General features: G+C 41.5%; 1 protein-coding gene across 1 annotated transcript; it reads left to right on the top strand.

The window, feature by feature from the left end:
• Positions 1–435: 435 nt before the first annotated feature.
• RAB40B (RAB40B, member RAS oncogene family) lies at positions 436–22,000 on the top strand (the record flags this gene model as incomplete). The annotated part of the gene is made up of 6 exons (XM_079544287.1): positions 436–577; positions 17,754–17,814; positions 19,614–19,674; positions 20,557–20,634; positions 21,098–21,320; positions 21,729–22,000. The coding sequence occupies 6 exons, from the start codon at positions 436–438 to the stop codon at positions 21,998–22,000; spliced, it is 837 nt and encodes a 278-aa protein (XP_079400413.1).
• Positions 22,001–23,264: the final 1,264 nt, after the last annotated feature.

Here is a 23,264-nt window from a genome sequence, read left to right as displayed (position 1 = left end):
GAATGCTGAGGGGGGCGGGGCCGGGCGGGAGCGGTCCAATAGCATGGCTGGGGGGCGGGGCCCGGCGTTCTGTCAGAACGCCGCGGCAGCGGGCTGAGGGCTGAGCGAGCGCGGCTGCGGTTCGGCGCGGGCAGGCGGTGAGGAGGGGACGGACGGGCGGAGCGGGACGGGACCGACTCCCCGCTGAGCCGAACCCCTTCGCCTTCCCGAGCCGCGACAGGAGGTCGGCGCCGTCTGTCGCGAAAAACGACCATCTCCGTTCTGTCGCGACATGACGCGCTCCGCCGCCGTTCCCCGCCGCTGACACCGGGCTTCGGGCACGACGGGACCGCAGCGCTCCCGGCGATCAGGTCATGCCGCCGCCCGCCCGCGCCTCCGCCCGCCGCCGTGTCCTCACCGCCGGGATGGGCCGCGGGAGCTGAGCCGGCGCGGAGGATGAGCCAGGCGGGCAGCCCGGGGAGAGCCTACGACTTTCTGCTGAAGTTCCTGCTGGTGGGAGACAGCGACGTGGGCAAGGGCGAGATCCTGGCCAGCCTGCAGGACGGCGCCGCCGAGTCGCCCTACGGCTATCACATGGGTAAGGGCCGCCCCGCCCGCGGGACCGGCTGCGCTGTGCGGGGACGCGGAGCTGCCGGCGGAGCGAGATCCCGACGCGGTGTAACGGGCCGTGCGGGTCATCTGCGCTGTGCAGCTTCATACACAGAACGCGTTGTCAGGGTGGTGAGATTTCTCTTACTGAGCAGTCATCCGTAAAGGAAGAGAAACGCTAGGAAAAATCTTGTTCTTGTAAGTATCCGTGAAACAGCAAATGTATTTGCTCTGAAACAGCTTTCGCTGGAAGAAGAAATTGCTTTTTCTCCCTGTTTATCGCTCTTCCACATCAGAAGAGTGGCCCTTTAAGACCAAGGTTCGCGTTTGTAGTGTGTTCTTTCACTTAAGCTTTTTAAAGGGCAAGACAGAAGAGCCTCGTCCGTGCCAGGTACGTTCTGTCTGCAAACCAGAGTTCTGAACACTGCCAGCTGATTTAAACCTGAGCCAGTGGCTTTGGGAAAAGGGATATTTTTTTCCTTCTTTCTCCCTGTTCTCTTCATGTCCCCTGACCTATTTTCCTAGAACACAACTCTAGTCTCCCCTTTTCCTTCCTACTGCAAACCTATTGTGTGAGTTATTAAAAAACAAGCGATCTTGTAAAATTACCCGTTGCTTTAAATTACTGCTACTATAAGTCTCTGACTAGTTAATTCATTTGGAAGGCTTTGCATTTATATTGAGTTCGTTGCACTGAATCAAAGCAAAGGAGTGGGTGGAGGTGGAGAGTTCTTTTTGTGGTTGCTTATGAGTCAGACTGCGCCTCGAAGGTATCTGTGTGCATTTTAAGATGTTTACTTAATAGCTTTTGCTACCTTCCTCCTTGGGATGTTGCAGTCTCCTCAGTCTGGATCCTCCAGGTGACTGGAGAAAAAGGGGAAAGGGCTTCAGGGGGGAGCAAGCCAAGTCTGGCCCTGTTCTGTACATGTGGTCTAAGTTTATACGTCCTTATTCAGCAGCAGCAGTGCAGTCTCCAGTATGCCTTGACATAACAGTTTTTGACCAGCTCCCAAGCTCATAGATCATACTTTAGTCCTTGCATATAAACCTTTTGCTACTCGTGGCTTGCATGCAAATCACATTTAAATTGTGTTGGTATCTCTGTGAGTGCATCTCTTGACAGCCAAGAAATACAAATATTCTCTTGGAATTATTTAGTGAGTACTTAATGTGCCACTTGGAGAATCTTCATCCATAATAACATCTCCAAAGTATTTCCACACGAGGCTGTACATTCTGTGCTGTGCTTTGTGGATTGTGGTCTCTTCACCAGTCTTAACTCTACACAGACAGATCCAGTTATTCATGTCTCACCAAACCTCTTATGCACAAGTTGTTCTTCCATGGAGAGAGAAAGGAGTTGTAGCCACAAGCTGATGTGCACATGTGAAGAGAGGGGTGTGAGACACAAGTGAGGGCAGATGTAATGGAGGATGTGGTCCTGGGCTGTAAAGGAACACGTTAATGAGCGGCGTCCCCAGGGGTCTGTCTTGGGACTGGTGATCTTTAACATCTTTATCAATGACAGCGATGATGGAATCGAGTGCACCCTCAGCAAGTTTGCTGATGACACCAAGCTGAGTGGTGCGGTCGACACAGCTGAAGGAACGGATGCCATTCAGAGGGACCTCGAGAGGCTGGAAAGGTGGGCCCGGGTGAACCTGATGAGGTTCAACATGGCAAGTGCAGAGTTTTGCACTTCGGCCAGGCATCCGTACAGACTGGAAGGAACGGTCCTTGAGAGCAGCCCTGTGGAGAAGGACCTGGGGGTCTTGACAGATGAAAAACTTAACATGAGCCAGCAGTGTGCCCTTGTGTCTTGGAAGGCAAATGGTATCCTGGGCTCCATCAAAAGAGCGGTGGCAGCAGGGACTGGGAGGTGACTGTCCCCCTCTACTCTGCTCTTGTGAGGCCCCATCTGGAATACTGTGTCCAATATGGAGCCCCCAGTACAAAAAAGATAGGGAAGTATTGGAGAGGGTCCAGAGGAGGGCCACTAGGATGATCAGGGGACTGGAGCACCTCCCCTATGAAGACAGGCTGAGGGAGCTGGGCTTGTTCAGCCTGGAGAAGAGAAGGCTGCGGGGTGACCTCATTGCAGCATTTCAATACCTAAAGGGAGCCTACAGAGGGGAGGGGAATCAACTCTTTGAAAGGATTGATAACTGCAGGACAAGGAAAAGTGTTTTTAAGTTGAGGGAGGGGAGATTTAGGTCGGACATCAGGGGGAAATTCTTTACCCAGAGAGTGGTGAGGTGCTGGAACAGCTGCCCAGAGAGGCTGTGGATGCTCCGTCCCTGGAGGTGTTCAAGGCCAGGTTGGATGTGGCCCTGGGCAGCCTGGTTTAGCATTAAATATGGAGGTTGGTGGCCCTGCATGTGGCAGGGGGGTTGGAGATTCATGATCCTTGAGGTCCCTTCCAACCCTGGCCATTCTGTGATTCTGTGATTTAATCTTACATTTTGTGCAACTGTGGTATAATTAAGATTTTGTTTACACAACCACAGCATACCGTTACGTCTCACTTAATGAAAGATGTTGACTTGAACTGTGGAAAATCTGTAGAAAATACTTTCTTGCTCTTCATCCATCTCTGTTTTTTAAGGTATAATGTTCTCCACTGTACCAAATGTGGAGGACTTTTGAACACTTGCATGTATGCTTACCGGTTGTTATCCCTTAATATCCCTTCAGCTCTTCCTGCATCACTTGAGTACAGCAACATAGGATGCAGCTGTGGGAGACCTGTGCAAGCTGTGAGAATAGAGATGCTGTGAGAGGGAGCAAGCTAAACATCCTGTTGGTGTTATGACTCACTTTCTGATTTGACTTAAAAGCTTGATAAACAGGAGGAGAATTGAAGTGAGCCCTGCAGGACATGAAGAGAGGTAGGAGGAAGACGTGGTGAGGATGGGCTGATCAGCAAAGAACGCTGCTTGTTGTCTTCGGCAGCATCAGATTACTTGAGCAAGCAAGGAGAATGAAGACAAAGTAAAACACAGAGTTGACCAGAACAGCATGTGCTATCGTTTGGGTTTTTTTGGTGTGGTGGTTTGTTTGGATTTTTTGTTTAGCTTTTGAATGCCCAAAGGCTTTGTGTTCATCTATGAGCTGTGTAATTGTGCCATCTCATGTGTATGGGCTCAAACTTCAGTTGTATAAACCAGAAGTAATTTTTTTGCAGACACTTTGACTAGTTATTCAAAAATAAACCTGCAGTCTCTCTCATTCCTGGGAAAATACAGCAGTCACGTGTCTTACTATTTTTTGTCAGTACACAAAATTGATATAAAATCTGGAGGCAGGAAGGGAAGCCAGCATCGTGTGGTCTCTCAAGTCTCTGCAAGCTGCTGCTGGTCCAGGAGCTGTGGTATGAAAGCATTTGGCATAATACAGCTAGTAAGATGAAATACAGCCTCTTCATCTATGAATTCTTAATGACCAGAGGGCTCTGGCTTGGAAAGAAGAGAAGAAGCTTTATTAACATAACAAAGTAGGGACTGCTATGGAAGATACATTAGTGAGCACGATTCATAAAGATAATCCAGGAAGCAGTTATTCTGAAGGTGGGCAGGTAGGCAGTAAGGTTAGTTGTCTGGGTAACCTGCCGTTAGAGGTTTCCCACATCTTGCTGAAAACTGAAATATTACAGGTTGGACACGCTTGATAAGGGAAAAAAATGCACAAAGATGATCTTGGGGAGCTGCAGAAGCTTTGCTAAGTATTGCTAATTTATCATCAGAATATATTTGGAGGAAAGAGAACATAATACCTTAGATGTTCTGTCACTGGGCAGAAAAATATCTTCATTGCCTTGCATTTCATTGCCTTGCACCAACAGATTTTTATTCAGCTGGGTTCTGTTTTTGCTTCCACATTAAAATAGAAAAAACTTTGCTTGTGATGAGATTGCTTGACACGGGGGCTGAAAGGAGTGATTGCCTACACTTAATGCACTCCTAGTCCTTTTCTTGCAGGAACCCCAGGTTTACACTGGCAAATTCTTTCATCCTTTCTCACTCAGTGACCTTTTTATGTTGCATCTCAGGGAGAACAATAATTGATCACTTTGCTGTTATGGGGTAGCTTTCCAAAAGGCACGAATTCCTCCCCCACTTCCCTTTAAATTACGTTAAAATTCATTTGTGTGCCCACTCATCTCAGTTAAAAACGTGTAAATCAGCATTTTTGTAGAAAGGAGAAGCAGGTGGGATTTGATCTCATACAAAAGCTAAGTGCCAAAAAGGCAACTGGTTTCTTACGTTGTTATTATGGGCTGCCATGGCACTGGTGTTTCAGACAGGGTGTCTGACTTCTTTTGGGATGGGCCTGTGAAGCAGTGATGGATGCAGCTCTGAGTGTGCTGGTTACAACTGCTCCTTCAGTGCTGCCTTCCAAGAAGGACTACATTAATTCTGGGTTGTAGTATGTGATGCATGTGGAGAAAGAGCCCCTCTATTACTTTATAAGACATGCCCACTTCATGAGACCAGTGCATTTTCCCCCATGTGTGGAAGCAGACTTAAGTGTAACCTTTTTTCTTGTTTTTAACCTGTTTTCTGTATATAAACACAGATAAAGGGTCCTTTCATGTTGTCTGTGACTGCCAGGTCAGTCAGTGGAGTTGTTTTGTGGGGGTTTTCTTGTTTCTAGCTGGTCTTGCACATCTGTTGGAACAATTAATATTCACTTCGCTTGACTTAATGGAGAAGTAGTAATCCTAGGCATGAATGGTAGTTCATAGGTTTTCCTAAGTTTCTTTGAAACTTCCATAAAATTAGTTTTGCTTTTTACACACTTCTATTCAACCAGCTTCCTTCAGCCTAATGTAGTGAAATCATTTCTTTGGCTTAATGTTACTCAGCAACTTTGGAATCAGGAGCTTGCATCCATCTCATGGCCAAGAGTTGCATTTCATGAAGGTGAGGAGGTAGGCTGTCTCACCCTGAGGTCTGCAGACCCCCTTGATCAGTGGGCAAGAACTGCTGTTCTCCCCATCTCTCTCCTCACCTCACCAATATCTCTGCCTAAAACTCACCTGCACAGACATGTTGGAATTTGATACCTGCTATTGCTACTTGGGTTTGTTGTGGCAAAAATGGTTACAGCAGTAGCTCAGGTTCTCCTTTTTCTTTCTCATGCCCATTCTCTAGCTCACTGTGCTGCCTGTCTCCATTTCCCTTGGGTTACTGGTGTCTTTTTTTTTTCTTTTTTCTCCTCCCTTTAATTTTTTACAGATGTGCAGGAGTGGGAAAGAGACTGTAAATAAAATTACCAGGAAGCTCCCAGACAGGTGTGCAACATGAAAGGAAAAGTCCAGGCTGGTTTGGAAAGCGGTCAGACTTTAGGCTCATTTCAGTCTTTTAAGTTGCTTTGACCTAACCCAAAAGGTGCTCATCTGTGCAGTATGTTGATTAAAATACATTTACATATTGCTGTAAACTTGCTCTTGTTCTGGGAATATAATGAGAATGCAAAATGGGATGAAGAATAGAAATTGGCTAATTTAAAAAAAATATATATATTTCTATCCAATATTATTTAGTTTCTCTGGATTTTGTTTAATGCGAGACTGAAAATACAGAAAAGCAGTACCATTTTATCCAGTCCTTGACATGGGCTGGAGTTTGTCGTGCTGATTTTCTTTAAGGAAAATCTCAAGCAAGGTTCTGATACACCAGACAAATTTGTTTTGAGCTTGCTGTGCTTTTTCCATCCACTTTTCACTGTTGATACGGTGGAACACATCCGTACAAATAATTATTCTTTTTTGTTATGCCTTCCTGTGTTGTAATAAAGTATGAACTGGTTAAATAGGCAGACAGTCACAACTTGGAGTCCCACAGCAAAGTGAAGCTGTTGCAGCTAAGGCACCGATTTACTGATCGTTGATATAGCGCATGTGGAATAAACAGTCTTCCAGAAAGGTGAAATAAAGCCTTCTGTGTCAGCATTATAATTTAGTACCTATTCAGGGCAAAGTTTACAAAAACACTGGTGTTCACAGCAGCTGTTATGTATCTGCACTGTCACTCAAATCTAAGGAGAAATTGAAAGCTAATTAGTAGGAAGCTCTAATCTCATGTCTGCCCAGGAGTGGAGGAGGCTTAAAGGTCTAGAAACTGACACTGCTCCCTTATTTATAGTAGCCTGAGGCTTTAATGTAGCACATGCCTACTATGGTATAACTGCATTTTTGTTTGGTCTGTTAGTCAGACTGTTATTCTGGCTTCATATATTGGAAGAAGGAATTCATGAGTCTTTCTCTGGACCTTGCTGGTAGCTCTCTGCAGGAGGTGTGCCTTTCATAGCCCAGAGGGCTGCAAGTCACCAAGGAAGTTGCTCTTAGTGCTGGACCAAATCTCTGAGCTGTGCTTTAGCTAAGGTGAGAATCCTCGTAGTAAACAAAAATAACTGCTTTTGAAGCGGGGAAGAAGAGGGAGCGGGGCCTAGCAGGGAAAACACCCTTACACACATACAGAAACTTCTCTGTCAGGTCGGTAACATGGGACGGTTCTGTAGGCATGTGAATGTTAAAGATTGAGCATTTTGGAATTGTGTTTGTTGTTAGAAGCAGGGAAATGGGATAGCTCTTTATTGTTCTTTTTTTCTTAACTCTTTATTGTTTGTGAGATACAGCCTCGTGCTAAGCTGAAAGCTGATATAACAGCTTCACTGTTTTTCTCTGTGGTGTTGGATTTGCTGGTGTGCAGGAACTGCGTGCGGTCAGCAAGGGCTGCCAGGAGACAGAGGTGAGTGCAATAGGTGGGAGCGTATGGGATAGCACGGGCTGTTGGCCCAGAGCATTGGGCACTGACATCTTTTCTGGAACACTGGATTTCAGTGTAGATGCTGGTAGTTTTATGTATGGGGGTGGAGAAGCTGATGAGAATTTTTAGTGGGGAGATTTCCATCTGTTTTGTCAGCTTATTTTTAAGAACTTAACATGTGATTTCTTGAGTTAATGCAAAATCAAACCATCCAGAGTTTCTCCCAGTGTATTATTTTTGGATCTCAGCTTCACATTCACATAACATGAGCTCCTGGCAATACCTGTTTTCACAGTGTCTTTAAGTGTACTTGCACAGAACTGTTTTCATTCTTGACTCAGGAGATGACCTATCTAATGAAAACTCCCAGCGATTCTAAATACGTAGCTAGTTTAAGACCCATGTTTATGTGCAGATGTAATAAAAGAGACTGAACATGTGGCCACATTTAGAAGTGAACTGCAGTCCAAGAGTGACGCATTTGCCTTATATGAGTTGTGGCTCATCTCTTGCACTTTCAAATGCAGGCTGATGGCTTTTGTCAAATGCAGGCTGATGGCTTGTGACTGTAATTTGTGTAGTGTAAGGTGTGTCCCAGGCTGATGGCTCGCATTTTACCTCTCTGCTCTTCAGCCTGGTTTTATACTGCGTTTGTTCAGCAGAACTTGGCAGTCAGTACCTCACTAGGAGGCTCCTGCCATTTCTCCTCTGGACTGTGATTGCATGCAGGGAGCCCTGCCCTGGCCTTAGCAGTGTATGTCTGTTGTGATCCCACATCAGCAAACTGAAATAGCCAAGAATGCCTGCTATTCCAATGAATATATTGAAGAAACAGTCAGAAGCCCGTATGAGGATTTAATGCTCAATTTGCTTGTTATTATAGAAAGTGGGCTGTTATTGTTGCTTGTATGAAACAGAAAAGATATTAATTAAAAAAAAAAGTTTAATTTAAAAAGCAGAAGGGGGCTGTTATTCCATGGACTTCAAAACAAAGTAACTTACAAATTTTAGAGATGAAATCATTAATGCAGCTCCCATGCCCTTGTGCTTTGTTTGCAAGCTGACTTTAATACAGCGCCTCAACATATTTAAGTGCAAGAAACATGAAACTGCCAGCTGGAAAATTCAGACCCAGCAGGCTGCCTTCCTAATGCTTTTTCACAAGCAGGCTGAGGAGGAGAGGCTCCTGCAGATGATGAGTTCAATGGAATGACTAAGTCAGTATAAGTCTTGTGGGTGCAGGATCTCTCCTTGGATCTGGGTGTCTGTGTTCCCATTCTGATTGCTTTAGCAAGGAAATGCTATCCCTGTACATGCTGCAAAATCCCAGTCGGCCCATGACTGTCCTTCTGATCTTTCTGTGTGTTTACTTCTGTAAATATGCCAGGTGAAGTTTGCATGACCTTGACTTCTCAAACCAGTTCAGAATTTGTAGATTGTGGTTTAACTTGAGCACATACTTTATAAAATAGAAATGTGACAAATGGGACTTTAAACAAGTTCATAACCTCTAAACTTTTATTTTCCTTTTTAGTTCATTCTAAAAGGACCTTTATCATTTGCCTGATCTTAGTCTTGGAGCAAGAGGATTGCAGAGTCCAAGAATACATGCAGTATAATGACTTTTCTTGTCTCCAAACAGGAGTTTAATGCAGTGGTGGTTGAGTACTATGGTTTTATAGGCAGTCTCACTTCTCAGTCTACACCATACTTTTATCTTCAACATCTGTAGGACAACTAATTCAATGCAGAAGAAGTGAGAAGTGACCACATAGTTTTGGGGTGAAGAAAAAGTCTGCAGTTGTAATGACTGAAATGAAGCTTGGCTGCAGACTGATGAGTTACCTCTGGGTAGAAGAGAGGCCTCTGGAGCCTTCCAGCACCCCTGGGCTGGTCATCAAGGGGACAGAGTCATTCTTCATAAGGAGTTCGTAGGTGTAGGTTGAAACAAGAGGTTCAGAGGTTCAGAATGGGTAGGAGGGATAACATTTTCTTCAGAGCCAAGCTGTGAGAGTTGAGGTTGCACAGATGATCCCCAGACCTCACAGTTGATCCTGGTTTGAACAGGGGATTTATACAACTGACCTGAGGTTGGCCAACCTGACATTTCTTTTTGTCCTTTTCACCCCAAATCAGTTTATGCTAATTTAATGGAAAAGTGAAGCCAACTAAGCAATGAAGAGAACAAGATCTTAGTAACATATAGCTTTTCTTTTTCCTTTAAATCTAAACACAAAGTGCCAGGAAAAAAATCTTTCTGAAGTTTTCCTCTTGGAAAAAAAGAGTACAGTTAGAACGTTGGCAGCTCTTCTGCTGGAATAGCTGGGGAGGAGGAGAAGAAAGAACTGGATATCTGATCCAAACCAAACTTAATTTCCTTTATTTTTATAATGGAAGATACATTGTGACTTGGTAGTTCTTCAAGTTATTGTTAACATTATCTGGAGAGCCCACTTTGCTGCAGGATGTGTTTAGCTTGGGATTTCAAATCCAAGGAGTGCAATGGGTCTTCTGTTGTTTTGGTTTGGCAATATAGTTTGAAAGCTCTTTCTCTTCAATTATCTGTGCTTTTGCTTTTATATTTTTAAAGCAAAATTATGGTGCTTACATTTACTCCACTTATTCTTTGTGAATTCCAACTTTGATCTTCATTGTAATGACAGAATTCACAATATACAGGAGTATGCCTCTGAAATAGAATTCCAATGTTGTAATTTTTATGATGTGTTAATAAGCTTAACTAATAACAGTAGTGTAATTTTTCAGAAGCATTTATTTGCAGCTTGATTTAAAGCCTGAGGAAGTTTTGGGGAGGTTTCTAACTCTTCTCTGAGCTCTTAGACCTATAGCTCGGAAAAATGACGGCTGGATGGTCTTGTGATTCTTGTCGTGCCAAGTATTTCTGAGCTGGTTTACTGCTAATGAAGTGTCAGGATATAAAAGATCATTGTTCTCTTCTGGAAAATGTTGTAAAATGTGAAGTATTGCATCTGCTTTTAATATTTTTATGGTGGCTTTGAAGCTATTCTTCTTTCCAGATTCTGGCCATGTTTCAAGCCTAGCATTCTAGATAGAAGGGCAAGTTGTGCGTGGCTGCTTCTCATTTCTTTCTCAAGTTGTAGAATTTGTAGAAGATATGGAGGCTACCTCTGCTTCTTTCTCTATGTACCAGGATGATTTGTCCTTAGCTGTGAAGCTGAATTACTATACCAGGAGGATATCCATATGCACAAGGACTATTGGACAAGCAGTTCTTACATAAAACCCATTTGACTCTTTTGAGGTTAGCTATCTTAGCCTGTGAAGCTTCTCTTCATTCTGCTTTCCATGGCTGTGCAGAACACCATGTCATATCTTGAGACACATTCATATGTCAAAAAAGGTGAAACAATCGCATTTCAACATTGTTTAGTTGCAAGGAATGTGGAAGATGTGTGAGATCTCATATGACAGACTGCCCTTGAGAGCTGATGTTCTTTGAAAGTAACACAGCAGCTTTTCAGGAAAAGAGAACACTTGTTAATATTGTGCTCCTTTCTCATGTCACCATCCAGCTCTTACCTGCAGGAACTGGAGAACAGCAACAGTGAGAAGATGCTAGGTCATGGTCATCTTTAATTTGATATCAGATGGACCAGAATTCTTCATCTTTGATCTCAAAGGAGAGCATAACTGTTTCTTAAATTTCACTCTATTTTTCTCATCCAACTGCCTCACTTTGTGTGCGTCCTTCTCAAAGCTCCTGTCTCTTCACTCAGCCATTTATGGTTTGGTCACTACCTGGTTCTGTGCGTTTTGTTTGCCTGGACTTCTTGCTCTGTATCTCTGCTCAGCTCCTCTGTTCAGCCTCCATCTCAGTGTCTCATCCCCACCTTTGTTCTGCCTTCATGCTGGCATCTTTGTCACATCTCTCTTAACATGTGACTCAGTGTTCTGTCAGGTCCTAATTTCTTTGTCCAGCTGGTAACAATCATTCCCAATCTGTTCTCTGCAACTCCTGTCTTTTCACATGAGTTTTCTAGCCAGCAGTGTGTTGCTGTGCTTGCAGGTTGTATCCTGATGCCAGTCAATCTATGAGACACTGGAATTCTGTGATTGTCCATTATTTGTGGTCTCCTTGTATCAATCTATTCTTTCACATCTGTGTGGAGGAAAACTCTTCTCACGTGACATTCCTGGAACTGATACATTAGTCTCTTCCTATCTACTTTCAAACTCATTAATAAAATAGGATGATGTTTAAAAAAAAAAAAACCACACAAGAACTTTTTTTCCCTGTGTAATGCTAATAATAACATTGCCTTTTCCTGCAGTGCTACTATTTATAAACAGTAACATGTTTATATATACTTATAAATATATTCTTCTCAGGAAGTTAGCTGCAACTTGCAGCAATCTGTTGAGGCAGCCAGCTTAGCTTACATCTCTGATATCCTTTCCTTCTGGAAGAGTGAAGAGGGGAAATGATGAACTGATGCCTCTTCCTGACCTGGGGGAAGTGGGGACGCATCTTTCTTCTTGTGGAGTAAATTTGGATTGTGCAGAGGCTATCTATTTTTTGTGCACAATTGAATTTTAAGACGGAGGAAAATGAAATATTGTCTCAGAGTCTTCATTTTCTTTCCTCTTAGCATGAACAGAAAGAGATCGTTCTCAGGTTTTGGCTCTTTATTTAGCCACCCTAGCAGAAACTCTGCAAACTAAGGCATGATTTTATAAATGAAATCATGTACTTTTAAGTTGGTTGCAAGTTTTTGGGGGTAGGATGCAAATTCATGTGAAGTACTGGCTTTAGTTTGCTTACAAACACTGATGATGAGAGAGTAGACAGAAACACAGGTTCTGTTTCTGTAAATTAGCAATCTGGCTAATTAAATCTTGTGGCTCATACAGGTTTTGGAGTTATAATTTGGTTTTCAACTAAGCATTGGAGGTGTGCCATAAATTTATGACAAACTTCTTAATCCTGTACCCATTTCTTTGCTTTGAAGGACAGTGGTCTGGGCTACAGCCAATGAGAAATGCTCTGAGATTTTTGGATTCTAACCTGGTGCCCTAGGAACTTGCAAGCATGAAAAGCTTCTGAGTAATAAAGACCACTTTGATTTGTAAGAGTAGATTTCTTGTAAGGTGATTTCTTTAAACATTTGAAGGAGAACAAGTGTGCTGAGGGATAGGCTGTGGTATTCACATATCTGACCATAAGCAAACATAAAAATAAAATCAGAGCTTTCTGATCCAAATCTGTTATTTAAAAAAAAAAAAAAAAAGGAAAATTGTCACATCTTTGAAATGAGTGCAAAACTTATTATGTGTAATTGCAGTTTGTGATTTGATTAATGAGCTGAAGAAAACAGTCTAGATCTAAAATTCTAGTATCCTTCTTTCAAACTGAATTCCCAATCTGTGCTTTTCAAACACATGGCTTTTATTGCGGTAATTAAGGGTGATAGAAGAGATTAGAATTTGGAAAATGATGGTGATTCTGAAATGGCAAGCAGAAGGCAAGTCTGACTGTCACATAACCTGACTTTTGTGCTTGCATATCAAATTGTATGGTCCAGTTTTATTGCAAAGAGTTTATTGGCAGTAAGAAGTTTCAAACATCAGCTTAATTGAATTCTGAATCAAAAGCATGGTGTGGGTTTGCTTGCTTGGGGTGATAAATGAATGGGCTTGGAAGCTGTGGCACTTCTCAAATATACTTGAGACAGTCACAAATGTGTTCCTAGCAGAAATGTTAAGCTGTAACTTTGCCATGGATAAAGAAAGGTAGATAGCATAGAAGGCTTATAATGGGAAATGATGCATGAAAGCATTTTAAGCACTCTCTAAAGCCTACCACCTGTTTTCTCAGTGCTGCCAGCAGTCTTTGAAGGATGCTTTTGCTTGACTTTGTTAAACATCCCAGACTCAGAATCCCACTGACTGTGTGTATCTATTTATGGTTCTGTTTGTTTTGTAGAGTCTTAAGGTTTGGCACAGAAACAGACGATGGGAAGGAGATGTTGATGTGTCTGATATAACTATTATTTATTGTGTAATTTGGGCAAACCATTGGAAATCTCTGAAATGTGGTCAGGTCACGTTCTCTGTTCTCCTATAGGTTATTTAAATTAAAATACAGATACAAAGAACACTCAGAACAACCTCAAAACCATTAGAATGTTGGACAAACATCTCATTCCTATGAAAAATTCTGCTTTTTCTTGTTGTTTTTTTTTTTTTTTTAACTGTCAGAATACAACTGATGATGTGTCTGTAGCCAGTTGCACTCAAACTGAGCTGGAGTATTCTTCACTACTGCAAAGCTGTACTGCAGTTGGCAGCTGCACTGTAAATTACTGAATCTCAGTAACAGAGAACATTTTTGGTGAAGTAATCTTGCCTTTGCTGGAAGACAAAATGAGCAACTGAAATGATTGAAGGAGACACATCACAGGAATGCCACTGCGTGCTTCAAGAGGAATAGAAGTTTTACAGGGAACGTAAAACTGATCAGTGTTGACAAGGATGCAGTGCAGTCAGTGAAGCATCAGTGATGGTATGGAGTGGCTGCAAAGCATCTCTGCAGAGAGGATGCCTTCCTATTTGCTGTTGTTACCAAACAGCTGAATGATTTTGGGGTGAATTTTACTACATTCCTAAATGTAGTAATACTAAGTTCAGTTTTCTAGCTGTTTGCTTTGTGTTTGAGAAGAAAAGTATATATTAAAAAAGCAATTCTCTCCAGCAAGGGATGCAGCTTGTCTGAGGTTCTTTAATTTCAGTTTGTGGCTTGAGGCCTGTATCATTTTGATTTATTAAAAACACCAAACTACACAAAAGTGTGAAGCACCACTGAGAGGTTTTTCTGGTTCACTTCAGGCAGCTGAACTCTCTGACCTGTCTGCCTGTTTCTTTCCTCTCCTTTCCTCTGCAGCAATGCTTCTTGTCCGTGTACCCCAACAAAGCTATTCAGTATTTCTAAATGAGTGAATAATGTTCTGGAAGGACGTTCGATTTCTGCAACAGCACAGCCCACGTCTGTTGGTCTCATTGTTGTAGCTGCATGCTGTTCCTGATGATTCATGGCAAAAGGCCTTTGTTTTGATTCTTCATCAGTGGCAAATGCAGAAATATTCAGGTAATATTATACTCAGGTCTTATTATCAACTGGCTCTATCTGTATCACAGCTGAAGAGTACAGGTTTCTGAACCTATTTCTTCTTTGGAGATCTTCTCAGAAGCCCATAGATGCTTCCATAAACAGCAGCTGGTAGCAGTGTATCTTTGAGGTGCCTTATGTGTGTCATCTTAAGGAAAAATATGTAATATTTTGCTGTATGTGCAGCTAAACAAGGCCAGCTTGCAGTGGTGCATGCTCCATGGTGCCTGGTTTACTCAGCTGTGAATCTCTGCAATGACTTCCTATGTTTGGTATGTCTTTAAGAAGCAGGATGGATGTCTGTGCGCTGCGTGGGATGTCAGTGTTTGCTAATCGTGGTCTGCGTCTCCATGAACTTCTAGATAAACTGATGGAAGTATTTCACCCTGTGGGAAATAGCAGCAGTTGCACAGGATGCTGGAACAAGCTGTGCAGTTGGGCAGGGTTTGTTCTGTGTTTTATGTTCTTCAGGATTTCTGAAATGATGAAACTTGTTCTTTCAGTACAAAAACAGTTTTTATGTTGTGGTCTGTTCCGTGGCCCAAGGCTTTTCAATAGGCTGGATTTAAATATATATATATATATGTATCTATCTGTATATTGTTCTTGGCTTTCAGGTTGGGCAGATGTTTGGTGATTGCTGCTGGAAATGACAAACTATTCAACAAGTCATTGATAGATAAAACTATTTCTAATAGTTCTACAGTGCAGTTGTTCTTTCAAATTTGTCGCTCTTGAATCTTTTCCCCTATGAAGTCCAAGACTGCTTTAGCTCTACTAATAATATCAGCAAATACAATATGTAATTACAATATTGGCAAAGTGTTTTTTATGGGTTGTTTTTCTACTTGCTATTTATTCTATGAATGTAAACTTCAACACACAAAAAGCTAGAAAATGACTGGAGTTATTTGTAATGGAGATCAAGGGCCTGGTTCTCTGTGTGCTTTATCAATTATGTTACAGCATCCATCTTATGAAAAGGAACTGATGCCCTCGTGCGATGTAATGAAAGCATTCTGCGATCCTCGGAGGCAGTTGAGGAATTGGGTGATAGCTGTGCACGGAGGAGTTGCCTTCAGTCTAAAACTCACAGATGCTGCACTGTGTGCTGTGCACTCATCTCTGGCAAGAGTGCATTCGCATCTGTAACCAGGGGAACGTTTCCTGTTTTAGATAACCCGTACTGTATGTCAGAGAGCAATGTCTTGTGTTTTTTAGTTTAGTGAAGACTCTGTGTTCTTAAACTGGGCGCATACCTCATTTCCCTCGGACGATGTATTTCTCAAGTACCCGTGACAAACGCCGCTTGAGCAGTCGGAGGGGGGCAGATTTGCCAAGCAGCACAAAAGCTGTGCACCATTCCTTTGCCTACTGAGGGAGCGCTGACTCGGCTAACAGCTGCTGCACCGTAACTCCTGCTCGTCTTTATTCCACGCCTGACTCTTCCAGACCCCCGAGGTCCTCCTCTGCGCTCCTTGCCCGCACATCAGCCCTCCCCTGCTCTGAGGCTGTGTTCCCCGCCTCACTTCTCCCCCGCTTACCTACAAGGCCGTGAAGGGAGGCGGGGCGAGGCGCTTTGTTGAAGTCCAGGTGCGCACGAACTGTGCCCGCTCCGCTCCCACGGCTCTTTCCACCCCGCCTTATCTATCCCGGCTGAGGATCCGCTCATGGCAAAATGCGAATTGCGTTGGCCGGGAATCGAACCCGGGTCAACTGCTTGGAAGGCAGCTATGCTCACCACTATACCACCAACGCTGCGCTTGCTGTAATAGATCTTCATTTACTGCCGTGCTGTGCTGTGTATTCCTTCTTTGATAGTAACATCATCAGGACGGATGTCTTACTAATTCTTCCCATAAATATAGCACACCAAAAAAATCTTATTGCTAAGCATTTGATATATGCACCATTATGAACAGTTATATACACTGTTATACAGCTTCTTTTTATTCTGAGCATTAATGGCCACCCATAGTAATGAATCTTACACCTGCCTTATCGTAACTAATAAAACCCAGCATCTTTAGTAGATACTGAGACTTCCTCTAGCCTGTCTACACAATTCTTGCAATCCATTTATGTGCCCCAGCAGAACCTCCTGGCTGGCTGGTGGGGCTGCTTTCTGTGACAGCATGGGGCTGCCACTGTTTGGATGTAGAAATCCCTTGACAGGCAGTGCTGCCAGCCTGGCAGCTCTCAGCTTGTGCTCTTCGTCCCGTACCTAACAGCTGATGAGACTGCAGAAGGACGGCAGGCTCACAGCACAGCAAGCGGTTGAGATTCTTCTGTTTCAAGTCTCAGTACTTCCACTGATTTTGCAGCTTGCTGCTGTCTGTGTACCCAGCAGAACTCTCCTGCAGTGCACTGGGTGTCTCCTCACACCTCTGTTGTAGTTGTCTGTCTGCAGTACAAGTACAGGCAGTTCAAGGGATCACCTTCAGCACTCTTCCTCAGAAGATCTGCTGAATTCTTAAGTAGTATTAGGGTATTCTTCCACTACATTTGTCCTTCTGCATCAGTATGTTTTTTCTCATTCCCTTGTTTATTTTATGCTCAGAAAATAAGACCTCTCTGCTCTTCAAGACACGAGTCTTGTTATGTTTTAGGATATTTTCAGTTTTCATGCTTTTTAAACTTCATTTGGAGGAGTTGATGAATAAATGTTCCATTCAGCAGGTTTCTTGTCTATGGCAAAGTCGAGAAACATGAGAAAAACACACCAGTGAAATCGTGTTGCATGACTGAATGGCATGTGTGAATACTGCACACAACTTTTCAGATAACACTTAATAAGATGAAGCTTTCTTTTTATTTTTTATGTTTATAATGATGCACTTTGTGGATGCAGTGTTCAAGCACAGTGTTCAAAGCCATTCACCTGAGCATTGTGGTGGATATTTTCAGGGGTCAACTGTAGCTACATAGCTGCTTCTGATTAGTATTACCTAACTGAATTCAGAAGAGCTTCTCCCATTTTGCCCAAGAGAGCTGCAAAGCAAGACCTGAGCATATTTTTAGCTATCAACATGAAGGGATACTGAGAAATCTACTTAAAATGAACCTTGCTTAAGAAATATGAAAACTCTTCTAAGCTTTATGTGAGCAAGTTATTTTTACATATTCACTCCATAGAGTAGTAATGCATAAATTCTTTTATGATCAGCTTCTACGAAGTCCGTAACTATTGTCCATATACTATACACATTCAAGCTGATGTAAGATTTGTATGCCTGTGTTCCCTTCAGGAATAGATTACAAGACTACAACAATTCTTCTGGATGGTCGACGAATCAAGCTACAACTCTGGTATGTCTTCCACTGTTCCTCATAGTTTATATTTCAGTGACATAACAAATGCAACTCTTTAGGGCTTGGGTTCACCCTTATGCCTCAGTAATATTTAGCCAAATGGGGAAGAATAATCCAGCTAGCCAATACTTTGGGCAAGTCGCTTACTTTGTATTTATTTCAATTTTTCATCTACTTCATATAAAATAGTGAGCCCACAATTTCTCTAAAAGAAAGATGAGTCATAAATACAGAAGGAAGGCACAAAAGATTCAAAGTACCTTCAAAAATTGTAAGATATACTTGTAATGAGAACTGTGAAAATACCTTAAAAAACATTCAGTGATTGAATAGCAACATTCCCATGCTCAATTAATTAGTAGTAATGGTTGACTAAATAACCACAGTATTGCAAACAAACAAGAAGTGTTATTGCTCACTGTCTGTTGAATGTGGATAACTTCATTGACGTGCAACCCTATCCTACCAAAAAACATGTCAAGAACAACAGCAAAAAAATTTCGTGACGTGTATTCTTCCTGTAGGGTCAGATATTTGGTCTGTTGGGGGGTTTCTGTGGTAACATTTTTGCAGAAGACCATCTTCTGGCTCCTTAAGAAATATTCAGGAAGAAATACACAGCCTGAAATATGCAGCAACATTACTGCCTCTGAAAGTTTTCCTCATTCCCTAAACTCATGGCATAAAAGAGGAAGAAGCAGGGTCAGGGCAGGACAGACAGGAGATGGACTGTGATTTTTGAGGGAACTTGATTTGGGCAAATTGGAGAGGTGAGTTGTAAGAACACCAAGTGTTCAGATAGGGTAGAGAAATGGAGGTGAAAATGAGTTGTTACAGTTATATTCTTTTCCTCCTGGATACAGACAATCTTGTGCCACTTCTATCTTTAAAAGTCTTGTTGATGTTTATTTTAATTTGAAAGTTTTTAAGATACTAGAATTAAATGTCTAATTTATTCTTCATGGGCTGTTTTTGCCTTTATGCATTTCAAGATCACATTTCAAATGTTAAATGTAATGAAGGATAATAGTACTCTGACATATTGTGTCTTGATTACTTGATAATTTGTTCTTATACTTCATTTTTCTACTGCATTCCATTTTATATAGCTTTGTAAAAACAGCATATAATGCTCACCTGAGAGATGCTTTAATCCTTTTTGTGGAGGGAAATTATATTCTTAGGACTCCTGAAAATAACAGATCAGAAATGTTTCTGCAGCTGACCACATACAGAAATGTGTGTCCTGCATTTGAAGATTGGCAACCTACCTCAAAAATTCTTAGGGAATTTTGTTTCTTAGCATATCCTTCACTGTGATTCTGTACTTGATGCTTTCACTGTCTCCTTAAAGACTGCTTCCTCATACTGAACTCATAATAAGCTATTGCTGCTGTAATCAAGAATTTACTGTTTTTCCCTTAGTTTCCTTGGTGATAGCTATTGTTTCCTCCCACTTTTTTTGTCTGCTGCAAAAACAGAATGTTTCTTCAAGCTGAGCTAAATGCAAAGTCTAGTGGCATACGTATGCTGGACCAGGAGCCTTTGTTTTCCAAGGACAAGTGCAAGAATAACATTTTAAATTCTTGTCCTCTCAAACTGAAAAATCTGAAAAATTTAAAAGGCTGAATTCCAGTGAGGGAAAATCCTGTTGAGAATAAGAACAGCTCTTCACACGTTAGTGACTACGTGCATGACTAACAGAATGAGGGGTGATATTGATCAGCACAAACCTAGCTGAACTCTTAGGAGTCCACCTATTTCTTTTAAAAGTATTTGTAACTTATTTTGTTTAGGGATACATCAGGGCAAGGGAGATTCTGCACCATATTTCGGTCATATTCAAGAGGTGCTCAGGTAAGCTGCATGCTGCTCTCTTTAATGATGAATAATGGTATTATATGAATGTTTAACAGACAGCAAGTTGTCGTGATGACTTTTGTTGCTCACTTGTAGATTGCATGCAGTTGCACTGAGAGTCTAAAGATAACATGAAACTTGGGAAATAATAAGGGGCAGGATTTTCTTGGGTGAGAGGAGGAGGAGGGGCAGAAATTAATGAGATGGTGGTTGAACCAGCATGTGCTATAATGATAAATATCTTCAGGCCTTCTTGTTGGCTACATCAACAACTTAAGCCTGTTAGCTTCCTTTAACCATGTGAATATGCATGCTAATGCTGCCTTTTAAAGCTGTGAGCCAGGTAAGGTGAACAGCCAGCACAAAACTCAAGAGCACCAGGAAAATACAAACATAATAAAAAATGTAACGAAGTGTATGGACTTAAAATGAAATCTCTCAAAAAAACCAAACACACAGTGTAGTGATTTTAGTGTTTCAGATTTCAAAGTACTGCTTTAATTCACGACATGTAGAATTGCATGGTTTATGTTCCAGAATTATATAGAGCATTGAATCTTCAACCTACTGCATCTGACCACTAATATTTATTTACTGTGACTTGTGTTGTGTGAATGATCAATCACATTTGTCTACTGTAAAAAGAAATATTCACCAGTACATAACCCCCTCCCAGAAAGTTTTGGATTCTGTCCCTTACCATATCAGTAGTCTACAGAGAGTTGGGGCTTGGTGTTATAGAATGTCGAGGTTCTGCTTCATTAAGATCTTTCTCAGTATCTTACAGGATTATTTCAGACTCAGAGAATTCACAGATAGTATTTTCTGTCTTGTGCCTTTGTTATTTATTTTTTTAATAACATGTATATTTAAAAACAGGGAGTAATACTGGTGTACGACATCACCAACCGTTGGTCATTTGATGGCATCGATCGATGGATAAAGGAAATAGATGAGGTAAGGTACAACCCAAGACTGTCACCAGTCTATTGCAGATGACTAAGACTGACAGTTTATGATATTTTCTGCGGTTTTTATTGGCATTTGCAGGCAGTGCTTACTACAGCGTCATCCAAGATGCCAAGTTTACCATTCTGTTTCTATGTTTACAATTTTGGAAGTTAGAAACATAGCAGCTTGAAGTGTCTCATTTCTTTAAAGGTGTTGGCAGTAAGCATATGGAGGGCAAAGATTTCAAATTGTAGTCCCACTCTTGCTATAGATTTGACACATCTTCTCTGCAAGTGAGAAAGGGATGTTTTTAAATCATAGAATCATAGAATAGCTTAAGCTGAAAGAGACCTCTAGCGATCATCTTGTCCAACCTGGCGCTCAGTCTAAACTCTTGAAAAATCTTCTGTTTTAACTGAGGGAAGGGAAAAATTAGAGCCAATTTTTTGTATTGCTTTTCTTTTCTCAGCATGCTCCTGGTGTACCAAAAATCCTGGTTGGAAACCGCCTTCACTTAGCCTTCAAGCGCCAAGTGTCTACTGAACAAGCACAAACCTATGCTGAGCGGCTGGGCATGACTTTTTTTGAAGTCAGTCCTCTTTGTAATTTCAACATTACAGAGTCCTTCACTGAGCTAGCAAGAATAGTATTGATGAGGCATGGAATGGACAGGCTCTGGAGGCCAAACAAGGGTAAGCAAAATACGCTGAAAATATTTAAAATTAGTCCTGGAAAAGGTTTGTGGTTCCTTAATGAAAAATAAATTCCAGAGAATTGATTCCTTGGCTGACATCAAAATGAAGAGCTAGGAATCTGATACAACTTCTTTTCTAAACAGAAAATATGCACCTACAGGCATAACCTGTTCCTGCTTTTGTAGGGAATAGCATGTCTTTCCTAGAACTAAGTTTTGATTGATGCATAAGTACGAAATGGAAGCAGCAGATATTTTTGATAATGCAGGTGTGGGAAAGCATGTGGGAAGAGAAATGAGAATTCATCCTAGAAGTACAGAGTGCATGCAGAGTGTTGGTTATTCTACTAGCGTTTGGCTGACAAAAGCAAACTATTATAATGGAAGTTTTATGTCTGTTTTTAAGTACTGAGTCTGCAAGACCTTTGTTGCCGTGCCATAGTTTCCTGCACCCCTGTGCATCTTGTTGACAAGCTCCCTCTCCCAGTTGCCTTAAGAAGCCATCTCAAATCTTTCTCCATGGCCAACGGTCTTAATGCCAGAATGATGCATGGACGCTCATATTCGCTCACATCCAGCAACATCAATAAAAGGAACAGCTTAAAGAAAGCTAAAATTATCCGTCTACCACAGAGCTCATCAAAAAACTGTACAAGAAACAGCTGTAAAATTGCTTAAGCTCTGTGGGAAAAGGAACCTGGATGGAATCCCCTCATGTGAAGCGCTGAATGTGAGGACTCCTTTTTTTAATAGAGCATACTCTATGTAGGTATCACAATACATAGACAAAAATGAGAAAAACAAGTACTAATTTGGAGCCTGATCACTACGGTAATGCTGCTTTGGAATGAGTGACTTGTTCAGTGCAACTGAAAGGGTGTGACGTTTTGCTGTTGGACTTGCATACTTTATTTTAGTTTCTGACTTGCATGATGCCATTGTTTTCACTACTTGATGTATTTTCCTATGGGGAATAATTATCATTATATTGAGTTCTTAATTCCATTAAATCTGGAATGTGGCTTACTGTGTAATTGTTTAAAAAAAATCCTGTCTTTTTGCAAACTATTAAAACCATGAGTCATTGGTTTACATATCCAGGCAGAAGTTTTTAAATGCAATGTATTGTATACATTGTAAATTCTATAAATAGTGCAACCAATTCCAGTCATACTGCAGTTCTGTATTTGGATGTTTGGTAAAGCTTCCTTGATGACTTCAAAGCACTAACTTAACTAAGCTAAAAATGTGTATACAATTATGATGCACATATGCAACAAGGTTTTGTCCCATTAGTATATGTAATGGATTTGATAAAGTTTTTTGGTATGTTATTTAATACTTTGGGAAATTAATTTGTGGTTTAAATACTTATTTTTCTGTAAAGAAAAAAAATATATATATATATTACATTTTATACCACTCTACAGGAAAGTTTGAGAAGGAAATGCCAAAGATTCTGTGGTTAAGGGAACATGACTTGAAAACCTGCTTTATAAGAAAAAAAGCACTATTTAAAAAAAAATAAATGCTTCTGGAAAATAAATCCTATTAAGCTTTATTTCACTGGAGAAAGTTGTCTTTATCTTCCTTGAGAAGAACTGGAAGAACAGTGTACCTGAAGTGGACAGCAGGAGCATGAAGCCATCTTAAAAAGATGATAAAATACTTTGAATACGTCTGTCTTCAATACTGTGAACTGACATGCAGGAGGATACATGTCAAGCTTCTTTTTGAAGAATACTGTGACTCGTTTTGAGCAGTAGGAATCCTTTGAGGTGATGGTGTAATTCTTCTAGGCATCTTCACAAACGGGAGATACCATCAAGTTAGGAATCCTCAGTGTTCCCCCTGCATCTGACTAGGTTTCCACAGTGAGTAGGGAAAACTAAAACAAGTGAAATGCCAAAGCTATGTCAGGACCTGGACTGATAAATGCAGC

The sequence above is a fragment of the Tetrao urogallus genome (genome assembly GCF_951394365.1).
Source record: "Tetrao urogallus genome assembly, chromosome: 18".
NCBI lineage: Eukaryota > Metazoa > Chordata > Aves > Galliformes > Phasianidae > Tetrao > Tetrao urogallus.
This window is presented reverse-complemented; position numbering and strand designations above follow the sequence as displayed.